Source organism: Hydra viridissima, unplaced genomic scaffold, assembly GCF_058129835.1.
Source record: "Hydra viridissima isolate aposymbiotic clone 2 unplaced genomic scaffold, HvirCarnegie_v1 scaffold_7, whole genome shotgun sequence".
Taxonomy (NCBI): domain Eukaryota; kingdom Metazoa; phylum Cnidaria; class Hydrozoa; order Anthoathecata; family Hydridae; genus Hydra; species Hydra viridissima.
In genome coordinates, this window is record NW_028324306.1 from 10,817,109 (window position 1) to 10,829,767 (window position 12,659).

Sequence of the window (12,659 nt, forward strand, 5' to 3'; positions counted from 1 at the left end):
TGTGAACTATAAGAAAGTCAAAGTTTTGGAGTATACAGTAATTTTAAAAGTATGATGTTCACAACTTCAAAAAAGCATAACATAATAACATAGTTTTCAGTATGTCAAATAGATAAACAAAAATATTTTTAGAAATTTTACAATCTGATGCTGTGAACATAGGGCATTAAAACATAACTTTGATTCCAAGTTAAACAAACAAGTTTCTGAAGAATGTCATCTTTAGAAATGTTTTTATTGTTCATTTGAGTATCTTGATTGAATACATAAATATCCAAATCTCTAGAGTCACAAGGTTTAAGAAAAAGATACCTTGTATGCCTCTTGTTAACAACTTTACAATTAAACAACTTGTTAGTCAACTTTTCTGTTATACAGACCAAATCTCCATTTTTTAAACAAAACCAACTATCCCTGTTGATAGTAGAGATCTTATCTCTTGCATGTTTATGCTTAATAGATTCACTTGCATTCTCTAATTCAGTACTTCTTTTGATGACTTGAACAAGAGGACTATTTGAATTTCTTTAACACCTGCATATGGTTTTCAAACTGAAAAGCGGAGATTGAAATCAGATCTTCTCTTTGATTCGATACATCTTCATGTATATGTATCAAAGAATGTGTGTTATATGTTGCAAAAGTTTGACCATAGAAATCTCTTTGCCGTATGGTAACAATGAAGTTCTTCTTTCAAAATCTGTGTAACACATAATTCTTATGACAATACTAAAAGAAAGAAAATGTACATAACTATCCCTTGAAAGAACTCCTTTTAACACAACTGGACCAGTGTATAAGAGAAATTGCTTAAACTCAGTGGCTTTCCACAGTCTTAATTCTTTTAAAGATCTTGGCTGCCTAGCACATTCACTTGGTAACTTCAATTGCTCTAGATAACAAGAAACTTCACTTATTTTCTTCTGAGATAGTCTGCATACTCTTGCACCTTCTTTCAGAAACTGGAGTAACCTTTTCATAACACCTAAAAAAACTAAATGCATTAGGTCCAGCAAAAAGTTTTTAACACAAGGAATGTCATAATCAAGAAGTATACTTTGGTTCAATTGATGGCTTCCTTGATAACTCTGCTGTGAAAAGTCAATATCATTGCGCAAAGGACAATCTTGCTCTTCAAAAACAACTCTATTTTCAACATATGTGCCATGAACAGTACACCTTTCACAAGAGTCATACCCATTATCCCCCCTAATACATTTTAATAACTGCCTTGCTGGAGCATCACAGCAAAAATATTTTAAACCCACTTTAAAGAACAAATTGAAGTTTAAGCCTTTTGCCTTTAAATCACAAAATTCTACTAAAAAATCATTTAGAAATTCAGAAACAGGATCTGGTTTTTGCATTTCACAGTACAATGCTATGATATAAGGTTTCATTTCACCAAATGCACCAAGTATTGGCCAAAACTGTTTACTGCTGCTTTTAAACAAAGGAAGTCCATCAATATTAACTTCAAAATAAATTGGATTTAGAGATAACCTGTCTCCTGTGTATGATTCTAGTACTTTCATTATACCATTTAAAATACCGAGGTAAACATATTCTCCCCCACTTAAAGGTAAAGTATGCACATACCGTGGTGTTTTCATCAGTGTTTCGGTTTAAGTCATTATGTCCATTATCAATGAGAATCTCTAAAAGTTCATTAATACATGCACGTGTACATTTGTTCCGAACAGCCCAGGATGCTAGTTTTTCAGAAAGAGAACATCCTGTGATTGGCTCATCATTGTCAAAACTTAAATCAGAAAGATCATCAAAATTCGATGTATTACTATTAGCACTTATGTTCTCAATAGGACCATGATCAAAATTGCTACAACTAGCTGACTCAGAACAAAGAGATTCAACTTCATTGTTAACAAATTGCAAACTGCATCAGAATCATTTTGCAGAGCATCATAAATTAGATTATTGGTTTCTCGATTCCGTGCTCTCCAATTACTAATGTAAGACATCTAAAGAATAATGTTAAAAAGCTGTTGAAAAAGTTATAGATTGTGATATCAATCAATTTAAATGGATTTTTGAATGTTCATGTTTGTCTGTGTGCCTATCCAAAAAAATTAACATGGAAACAAAAAAGTGGGACAAGATCATGGAAACAACAGAGACAAAATCTGTAAAGCAGGATGAATCAGTTATACATCTAACAAAGTGTATATTAGCATATCCGAAGAAGAATGGAAAGATGTGCAAACCACAAACATTTATTTACAAAAAGCTCAAATACTCAACAACACTAAGTACTTGTGGAAAATGAAACATTATGAAACAAGTTCCATCATTTAACTAATAAAAAATAGTTTTTAACGAGAAGCATGTATTTTTTACCTGATGATTGCAATAAGCATCAAACTTAAAGTAGAAAACATTATGTAGTTTTATTTTAAATTTATTGCATAAAACAAAATATAATCTAATTTTATTCATTGAGCACTCTTGTTGAAATTACATAAACTTAAGAACACTGAAGCAATCAATTAATAAAAAAGTTAGATAAATATTTTTTACTAACTTAAATACATACATACATACATACATACATACATACATACATACATACATACATACATACATACATACATACATACATACATACATACATACATACATACATACATACATACATACATACATACAAACATACATACATGCATGCATATATACATACATAGATAAAAAGAGAGGATCATTAAAATATATATATTCTCAGAATACATATATATACACACACACACACACACACACACACATACACGTATATATACATTATACATATACATACAGACATACATATATATATTTATATATTTGTATGTGTGTGTGTGTTTTAAAGCATCACAATTGATTAAATCAGATAAAAAAATAAACTAACTTACGCTTGCCATAAAAAGCATGCGTTTATTGGCTGTCAAAGATGGGTAATTCCATGTCAAAACAACAAGTCGAGATAACCCACCATCTCAGAAATACTTGATTTTTGGCACAAATGCATTTAATACCGTCGTTAGGAATAATCAAAAATAATTTGGAGCCAATTTCATTATTTTGAGAGTTATGGGTCTTTGAAGTTTGAGATTTTTTACATTTTTTTTATTCTCCGCGTTCTTAGCAACGTCTATAGCAACACTTAAATGTTAAAGTATGCACAGTTACATTAACTATATGTTTACAAAATTTAATAGGCATAGAAACTTTTGAAGAAAGAAGTCAAAAATCATTACTTAAAGTTATTAGATCTTATATTTGAATAAAAACTTTAAGATGAAAACCGGGTTTTTATCAATAATTTTTCAGTAAACATGTATAGTTTAAGATTAATTGCAGAAAAGGTATTGATCTATTCATTTTAAATCTTTACAATAATAGTTTATATATAAATACCTGTAAGAGTCAAAAATTATTTCACTGTTTTTTAATGCACATATCTATTTTATTATTGTTTTATTTTTGCAATTTTATTTTTGCATTTTTATTTACCGTTTTGGTTATAATCTCCATAGAGAGATTATAACTAAAACAAATTCTCACAAAAAAATTATAATTTCTCACATAAGTATTATTATATATAATACTCAAATGTTAGAACCATTTGCTCCATTTAATTAGTTAGACAAGAAACCAGAAATTCATTTTTATTTTGAAAATAAATAAGTGTAACAGCTATGATTACACTTATTTATTTTAAAATAAAGTTTTGATTATAATACTCATGTTAGAAATTATTATTTATTTAATGTTGGTTTTAGAAAAATAAAATATTGAAATTAAATATTTTGATAATGGCTGGAACATCACAATGCTCTCTTGGATTGATTTTAAAATCAAATTGTCACAAGTTAACATATACAAACCACATTGGAATAATATTTTTTAAAGATTTAGCTCCAGATGAGCAAAATTTAGTTGCGCTGAGGTCTGGTGTTTCTCCTGATTTGATTATTGACTTATGTTTTCATCATCAAAAGTTCTATCTTGAGAAGTTCCCTGTGTTTCAGAATAAATGCTGTGATCCACTGTTAGTTCACAAAAGACCGTGCAAAGGTTAGTAAAGCTTGTCATAAAGTTTTTTATAAATGTTACTTTGTCATAATATTAAGGTCTTTATGTTTGTTAATACTAGGCATATTTTATTTTATTAAGTTATATTTTTTAATTTAGCATCTCTCAGAGTAGTCACGTTAAGAACCATAGCTTTAAACAACAGGTTCAATATTGTACCTGGTCAAAAAATTTGTACAAATTGCTTAGTCAAATTAAAAGCTTCCACTGAAATTAATACTGATAACATTGATATTTCTGATGATTACACAAATGAAAGTATAAATAAAGAAAATGTATTTCACGTTCAACAAGAAGCTGATATAAATAAAAACAGACAAGAACTTTCGGATTGTCTCAGTATAATTGGCGTGTCACCAGTCAAGCTTCATGGACAGCCATTTGCGAATCGTATGAGTATTGGGGAAAAAAAAATTAAAACTATTACAACAGTTTTCAAAGAAAAGTTATCAAGTTCTTTAAAAATTCCATTGACAGAAGTTGAAGTTTTTGATAATGAATATATTCTTGATTTAAAAAAAAAAGTTGTTCAGTTCGAAAATATGTTAGTTTTGATAAAAGATAAACTTGAAAAATGCTGTTCATTTAGGGACAAAATTCAAATATTGACTTTGTGCCCACAAGAATGGTCAATTGAAGCAGCTAGTGAGTATTTTGGTGTTTCAAAGTATCTAATAATAAAATCTAGATCTTTAGCAAAGAAGGAAGGAATTCTTGCAGTTCCACAAACTAAGCGAGGTAAAATGCTCCCTGATCAAATAAATACTTTAGTAAAAAATTTTTATGAAGATGATGAAAACTCTCGCCAGATGCCTGGTCAAAAGGATTTTGTAAGTGTTAGTTGGAAACTCCATATGCAAAAGCGACTACTTTTATCAAGCTTAAAAGAGTTATTTGTTTCATTTAAAGTTCGATATCCACATGTAAAGTTAGGTTTTTCCAAGTTTTGTGTTTTAAGACCTAAATGGTGTGTTTTGCCAAACTCATCAGGAACCCATTCTGTGTGCATTTGTATCTACCATCAAAACATGAAGTTAATTCTCCTACCCATTAAAATTGATTACCATGAACTATATAAATTTATTGTTTGTGATATGCAAAACAAAGAATGCATGTTACATCGATGTACACAATGTCCAAAAAATACATCTAAATTAGAAGAAAAGCTATTCGAACTAATAGGACAGTTTGAGGAAGAAGATACTATCGAATTTAACCAATGGGTTACTACTGATAGATCAGATTTAGTTATACAGCTTGTAAGCATACCAGATTATGTAAATATGGTGATGGAAAAACTAGTCAAGCTAACAGCACATTCATATATTTCTAAATGCCAATCTAAATATTTAAAAAATCTTAAAGAAGAACTGCCATCAAATAGTGCAATAGTTCTAGGAGATTTTGCAGAAAACTATAGTTTTGTTGTGCAGGATGAAGTACAAGGTTTTCATTGGAATAATCTTCAGTGCACACTTCATCCAGTAGTTGTGTACTATAAAGAAAATCAAGTGTTGCAATCCACTTCATATTGCATTATATCAGATGATAACAATCATGATGTACCAATGGTTTACGAGGTACAAAAATCAATTATCAATAATCTAAAGCAAAAGATACCCAGCATTGTAAATGTGATCTACTTTTCTGATGGCTGTTCATCTCAATATAAAAACTGCAAAAATATTTTTAATCTATGTCAGCATAAATCAGACTTTGGAATAGATGCAAAATGGGTTTTCTTTGCAACCAGCCATGGAAAGCAACCTTGTGATGGTATAGGAGGAACAGTTAAACGGCTTGTAGCTAATGCTAGTTTGCAGAGAGTTTCTACAAATCAAATATTAAACTCACGTGATATGTTTACATATTGCACTAACAACATCAAAGGTATAAACTTTATTTATATTTCAAGTGAAAGTTTGATAGAAACAAGATTATTACAATCTGAACGATTTAAAAATGTAAAAACAATACCAGGAACAAGAGACTTTCATGAATTTATTCCTGTATGTCAAAATGAAGTTAAGATGAAATACTGCAGTGATGACACTATCCCTATCTTGACTTACAAGTTTAAAAATTGTGAGATGCAAAGTGATGTGCAAAGTTGATGTGGGATTTAAATTTATGCACCAACATGGCCCTTGAATCTTAAAAAACATTTGCTTGCTTCCTTTTATCAATTATTTCTTAGAATTGACAGTTTGCATATGTCTATGATATGTATATGACAGTATTTTTTCATTTGTTAACAAATATTACCTAATTTTGTTTTATTATACAGTCCAAAGAAAAACAAAGGAATATGTGAAGAAGTTCACTGATTTGAATATAAATTTGTCAATTCATAAAAACATGGAATTCAAAGAATTAATGTGTTTTGATATTTAAAATTGAGTTTATTTACGGACATGAATACTATTCATAGACATGTATGTCATGAATATTGCATTTTTATACCTAAGTGAAAATACCTCTTATTTTTGACTAGCTCTGAGTGAAAATGCCTGTTTTTAATATTTAAGTATTTTTAATTGAGTTTATTACATATGCATATTGTAGTTTTACACATAAGTAAGAACTCTTACTTTCTGGTTGTGCCTAAACATAAATACCTATCAATTTTCTGTCTCATTCTCAATATTCTTTCAATCAAAAATAAAAATTAAATTTTTTAGATTAGTGAGTCGAAAAACAACTCAATTTTTTTTTTTTTTTTAGGTATTTATATATACTTTAAGAATATGAAGTTTGGAAATATATAGATCATAACCTTTTCTGTAATTCCTCTTATAGTAAGCCTGTTTACTTTTAAATTTTATTAAAAATGCCAGTTTACTCTTTTTGATTTATTAATAAATATAAAAAATTATTATTTCTTAGTATAATTTTATGGTTTAGCATCTAATAATATGTGGAAAATTTCAAATTATGAAATAATATAGTTAAGGTAACAACGTATGTTTTGACATTTTCTTGTTACTAAGGACGTTGCTAGGGGCGCATGATAAGTAAAAATGTTACAAAGTTTTGAATTTTAAACGAGCATAACTTTTAAAATATTCCGATTTGTTTAAAACAACTTTGTGGAATTCTTTTTAGCCTAGTTAAGTATCTTTGTTGAAAGAATTAAGTCATTTAGAGATAGTGGGTTATTTTTTTGAAATTTTGTTGTTGTTTTGACACGGAATTACCCAGATATAAATATATCTTCCCGGTAATAATAATTTATCCGGTAGAATACCGTAGATTTTCCTAACTCCGAACAAAATCGTTCTAAAAATTGAATAACTCCGCTTGCTTTTTGAATTTCATATTAATTTTTTTAAATAAATAAACTGGAACCTAAACTAAATCGAACAATATTAAGCAACAAGTATATTTATTATAAAAATATTGTTAACTTTTAAAATTTAAAAAGTAAAGTTTTCGTTTGGAATTTGGAACACGTGTTTCTAATTCCGAATGTACATATCAAATTCCAAAAAATGTTTGTTGTTTAGTTAATGTCGTTATATTACTATTGTTAAATATTGTTTTTAATTACATGCACATAAAAACGCTAACTTTTGCAAAAAAAAAAAGGGCGTTTCAAAATCTGTTTAGAATTTGGGTAACGTTTTAATTATGCAGAAAAGTACTGCTTTTAAGATATCTTACGAAGTATTGCTAATTTTTGACTTTTTTTTCAGATAAATAATCACCATCAAATTCTACATCGAATAGTATGCAATTTCAACTGTCTTTTTTTTTAAATCGGTTTTAAATTGTTGGTTTTTCAGGGTTTAAAATGTGTTTTGCTTGCAATTAAAAAATTTAATGGTATCAATATATATTTTGAAAATATTTTTTCATATTCTCATTACCCTAGTCTTCCAATTTACTAATCAGTTTTCCTTTTAAAAATCCCACAAAAATAAAAGGTGCAACAATAAGTGAACTAAAGCTGTTCGTAATTAGGGACTGTTCGGAATTAGGGAAATCTACGATAACTACTTTTTTCCAGTAAGATGTTTGCGGTAAAAAATCTGTTTTTTACTGGTAGATAAAGTTACTTTCCGGCATTCAAACTTCCAGTACAAAATAATATAAAAAAATTATATTAATTTTGTTAATTAATGAAACTATGTCGATTTACATCGTATTTATGGCAAAAGACATCGCACGATTTCAGAACGACGTTGGTAAAACGACGTCGTTTTGACGTCGTTATCGCGACGTTATAACAACGTCGTAATAAGTCGGTTGACATCGCCGATGAAAACCCAACGTAAACCCGACGTCGGTTTGACATCGCGTGCCCACTGGAAATTTTAGATTTTTTTTGAAGAAAAAGTAGAACTCGAAACCTTTGTATTTTTATCTTTCTTTAAAAAAAATTTAAGTCTTATTTTTAAAACTTCAATAAACAGAAATAATTATATTTTGATCTTAACTTTTATTTAAAAGATATTTTTTTACATAATATAATTTTTTTTTGTACAAAAATAATTGAAATCTAAAAAGACGGCGATTAAATCTTGACAAAAAAAAAAAAAAAAATCAGTATTTGGTGGTGGTACAGAAGATATTTAGTGTTTATATTATAAAAAAAATTATACCCAGTAGGCATTAAACGTCCACTGCCTACTGGGTAACACTTTAAAAAACACTTTCTGCTTTTCTCTTCAAAACAGAATGAGGAAGTTTAGATAATTTTGGTGACTGAAGTATTTTTTTCTTTAAATGAAAGTAGAAATAAAGCGATATAAAACCCTTTAATGCTAATCAATTTAATAATAAAGGGTTGACCCGAACAAATAAAATAAAGTAACTACAGAAAATGGCCAGACTAATGCAGCCATTAACGTATAAATCAGTTGATTGGATGCCACTCCAGTTTAACTAATTTCAAAAGAATAGTTCTTACGCCAGTAAAAAGTAACCCAGCAAAATTTAACACAAATTTTTTACAAATGACTTTTGAAACAGTTTGATCCTCTTTTTTTCTATGTTAGGTTTTTAGAATAAAAGTATAAAAGCTCTGTTTTTACGAAGAATGTAAAAATCTTCTCCCTCCCAAATAATAATAATTCTGAAAGATAAAACATCGCGTTTCTTGCGGAGCCTGAATATGAAAGCATCAATAAAACAAGATAAAAAGTTGCAAAACTTTCTAAAAGTATCTAAAAATAGAACTTCTTACAAATCTCTTCGACACTGAAAATATTTTTCTACTGAAAAAATTTTTTGAAATTAAATTTTGGGAAAATATTCCTTCTATTTGTATGAATCTTTCAACCAGAACTAATCTCATTGTCTTCAACTTCTAGTGTAATAGGAGGAATCGGTTTAAACGTTGTTATTTTCTCAACTGGAAAACTAGGAAAAGCAGGAAAATCTTCTAGAAGTTCAATGGATTCAAAAAAAATAGTTTTAAAAACTTTTTATACGAGAAATCGAATCAATTTTTTTAAATTTACCATTATCTGAGTCTCGTAATGCAATTGTAGAGGTTTTTTTATACTTTGCATTATTTCTTTTAAATATCTCTTTAGGTTGACCAGAATCATATAAAGTTTCTTTTGATACGTTTATCGTATTTATATTCTTGAGCAATAGTCTTCTGGTTTCTCTTTGAAATGTTTTTCTTTTTTTCCTCTCAATTAAGTGCTCCACTTGAGAATTTTGGAAAGTGATATTTTCTAATGAGCTGTTTGGGTTTTCATAAACATTATTTGACTTTACTACCAGCTGTGTATGTAATTTCTCTCTTTGATATTCCTGATTATCTAATACACCTGATACTTTCATGATACTTTCCCAAGTTATATTTGTACGGTTTTCTGTTCGGCAGTTTTCTGTTTTATTAGGGAATGTTTTGGTGAAATTAGTTGTGTTTTGTAATAATAAATTTGTTATATTGTAAGTAAAGTTGTCATTTTTCTTAAGTGTGATATTAATTCCGAACCGATTAAACTCTAGTATTTTAAAAACCGTTTCGTTATTTCTTGTTCTTTTACGTACGTGATAATTTATACTACTGCTTTGTGAATTATCGATCATCTGAGATTTTTTAACATCAGAAACCGAGTGCGATCTTTGCGCGTGAAGTAACATAAGGCCATTGTGCATTTTATAAGTCTCTGAACGTGACGACCCGTCCGTTCCCTTTTCGCTTTCCACCTGAGGTCGCTCGGTAGTCATTAGGGAAAAATTTGCTTCAATAGTATGATTGTTGAGGTCAAGTGAGGTGACTTGTAGGTTAGAGCATAAACCATTTCCTAAAAAAAAAACAACAACTTATAAAATAAAAAAGTTTTTTCCAATAAGTTATTATATACGAGAAAAATATCAGAAAAGAAAGATAATCTAAGTTTATCAAAAATAGAAAATTGTTAATTATTATTTCAACTTTTCCCACTTGTTCATTCTGATTGTTTTTATTTGCTGCTTATTTCAAAAATATATTAAAACTTTACCTATTATATAGATTAAAATCAGCAACGAATCCATTGCAGTTAGCTACGTTTGATCTTCATGTTTCCTATGCATTGTAACCATGATAGGCTTAGCATATATAAGCGTAACAAATCAAACTAAGCTTTCTAAAGTTAAATTTATTCGGTACTTAAAAATGAGCCGAAAAAGAAATGCCGAAACTAAGTATTTTATTGCAATAACAACAAAAGACAAAAAAGTTTTGTATCTTGGTCTTTTGATCCTCATAATGCCAAATTGGTGAAAAGTTTACATGACTTTCAAAACCTAGAAATTTTCAATGATATATTATATATACTAGATGTCTAACTTCGATCCGAAAAGTGAAGCCGTGGAAGCCACTTCTAATTCGGGCAAAAAGCTTTTCTACATATATGACATTTCAAAAATTAACTATAAAATAGTGAATTCAAAAATTAACTATAAAATGGTTGTTCTAATAGATGCATCAAAGGAAGTGACATCTTTTCCCAGATTTCCAGTTCATAACCAAGAATTTTGCAAAAAAGTGGACAATCGCATTAAATCGCATTTAAAATGCAATTTTGACTTCATTAAATCGTATTGAGCTAAAGTTCACCGGGCGGATATAAGCTGATGAAATTCTTTTGTCAACGTCGGGATTTCTCTATACAATAAAGTATTTTTCTTTGGTATTAACACCAAAGACGATTATATTTAAAAAAACAACAACAAAAGAAAAACGTTTCAATAAATGGATTTTAAAAAATATGGTTATATTTTATCATTACAATAGCTAGAAATAACGAGTCTATCGTGGTAGTCTGCAATTAAAGTTTAATTCAACTGCGAGAGTTGGAAGTACCATATTGAGGAAGAGTCTGAAGCTAATCATATTTGAAAAGTATTTTAAAGGATTTTGAATTTAAAATTATTATGTACTAAAAAATCTAAAAAATCTAAAGAATCTCTATGCCACTAACTGTAATTACTTACTTAAAAAAGTTACACGCATCCACCTCAATTAGTATTTAGTTTTGTTGACAGTTAAAAACTTCAAAATCACGTGATGCCAGCACAACCAACGAAAGATTTGAACATCATTATCAAAAAATATCAAAAAAAAAAAAAAAAAAACAAGACAAAAAAAAACAAAACAACAATTAATAACTCAAAAAAAAAAATCTTCAGGTTAAAGAAACGTAAAAAATAACGAAGTTCAAGAATAATTTGGCAAAACTGAAATTGAATATAACATAATGAATCTGCTTGATAAAGTAAAGACTTCTTACAAATTAAATCTTAATTTATGGTAAAAAACATTAGAAAAGTCATCATTACGACTAAATACAAAATAAAAAGTAAAAAATCAAAATGAAATAAAGCTGCTTAGAAAATTCGAATAACTGATCTTTAAAGTAAATACAAAAAATGAAACGCATAATCACGTGGCTAAAGAAACAATTTTCAAAACCGAAAGATAAATTTCGGAATTCTTTTCTAAAGTATCTGTGTAGGGCAGGGCGGGGCCAGTGAAGCTTTGGGGCAAGTTGGACAACTAAAATATCTCAAAAACAACGCATCAAATTACTAAACATTTAATGGATGAAAGATAGGTATATATATAATGGTAATACAATGCGCATCAAATGGTTGTTGGACCACGGTCAACTGAGAAGCACGGGTACTTTCGAACTATAAAAGTAAAAAAAATTTTTGCTATTTTTCTCTTATATTCTTAAAAAAATATTTATCTGACAACACCTAAGTGTTGATATTTTACCCATTTATTTGACTTTCGGTTATACTTAGCCATTTTCTCTAAGTATTATAGCTCTTTTTATAACCTAACTTTTGTGTCACCTATTCTAGTCGGGATAAGTTGAGCAGGTTTGAAAAAAATTAATTAATAAAGTTAATTTAAAAAATTGATTAATAAAACGGCATTATTGGATAGGGAGAAACAAATTTCTTTGGGTAAACATTTTAAGATCCATAAACACTTTTAAATTAATCATTATTAAAAACAGATATCTGAAACCCTTTTTTTAAAAAAATATGTTAATGTGATTTAAAACTATAAAATTTTTGCTTCTTTTAAAAATATTTTTACTTAAATATTACTT

General features: G+C 28.5%; 2 protein-coding genes and 1 pseudogene across 2 annotated transcripts; 1 reads left to right on the forward strand and 2 right to left on the reverse strand.

Annotated features, from left to right (window-relative positions):
* Positions 1–23: 23 nt before the first annotated feature.
* Positions 24–2,518, reverse strand: LOC149886116 (uncharacterized; annotated as a pseudogene).
* Positions 2,519–3,155: 637 nt separating this feature from the next.
* LOC149886117 (uncharacterized) lies at positions 3,156–6,353 on the forward strand. The gene is made up of 2 exons (XM_090092932.1): positions 3,156–4,071; positions 4,189–6,353. The coding sequence occupies exons 1-2, from the start codon at positions 3,810–3,812 to the stop codon at positions 6,201–6,203; spliced, it is 2,277 nt and encodes a 758-aa protein (XP_089949058.1). The 5' UTR covers positions 3,156–3,809; the 3' UTR covers positions 6,204–6,353.
* Positions 6,354–9,235: 2,882 nt separating this feature from the next.
* LOC145184727 (uncharacterized) lies at positions 9,236–11,601 on the reverse strand. Its single transcript, XM_090092933.1, has 3 exons — positions 11,530–11,601; positions 10,554–11,200; positions 9,236–10,355 (listed from the first exon to the last, which is right to left on the reverse strand). Exons 2-3 carry the CDS (start codon positions 10,585–10,587, stop codon positions 9,508–9,510), a joined length of 882 nt encoding a protein of 293 aa, XP_089949059.1. The 5' UTR covers positions 10,588–11,200; positions 11,530–11,601; the 3' UTR covers positions 9,236–9,507.
* Between the last annotated feature and the right edge of the window lie 1,058 nt (positions 11,602–12,659).

What these genes read in the sequence shown, in the direction of transcription:
- LOC149886117 (XM_090092932.1), top strand. Translation starts at nt 3,810, where the DNA reads ATGGCTGGAACATCACAATGCTCTCTTGGATTGATTTTAAAATCAAAT. An exon ending in TCACAAAAGACCGTGCAAAG is followed by an intron (nt 4,072 to 4,188) that starts GTTAGTAAAGCT and finishes TTTTTAATTTAG; the next exon opens with CATCTCTCAGAGTAGTCACG.
- LOC145184727 (XM_090092933.1), bottom strand. Translation starts at nt 10,587, where the DNA reads ATGGATTCGTTGCTGATTTTAATCTATATAATAG. An exon ending in GATTTTAATCTATATAATAG is followed by an intron (nt 10,356 to 10,553) that starts GTAAAGTTTTAA and finishes TTTTTTTTTTAG; the next exon opens with GAAATGGTTTATGCTCTAAC.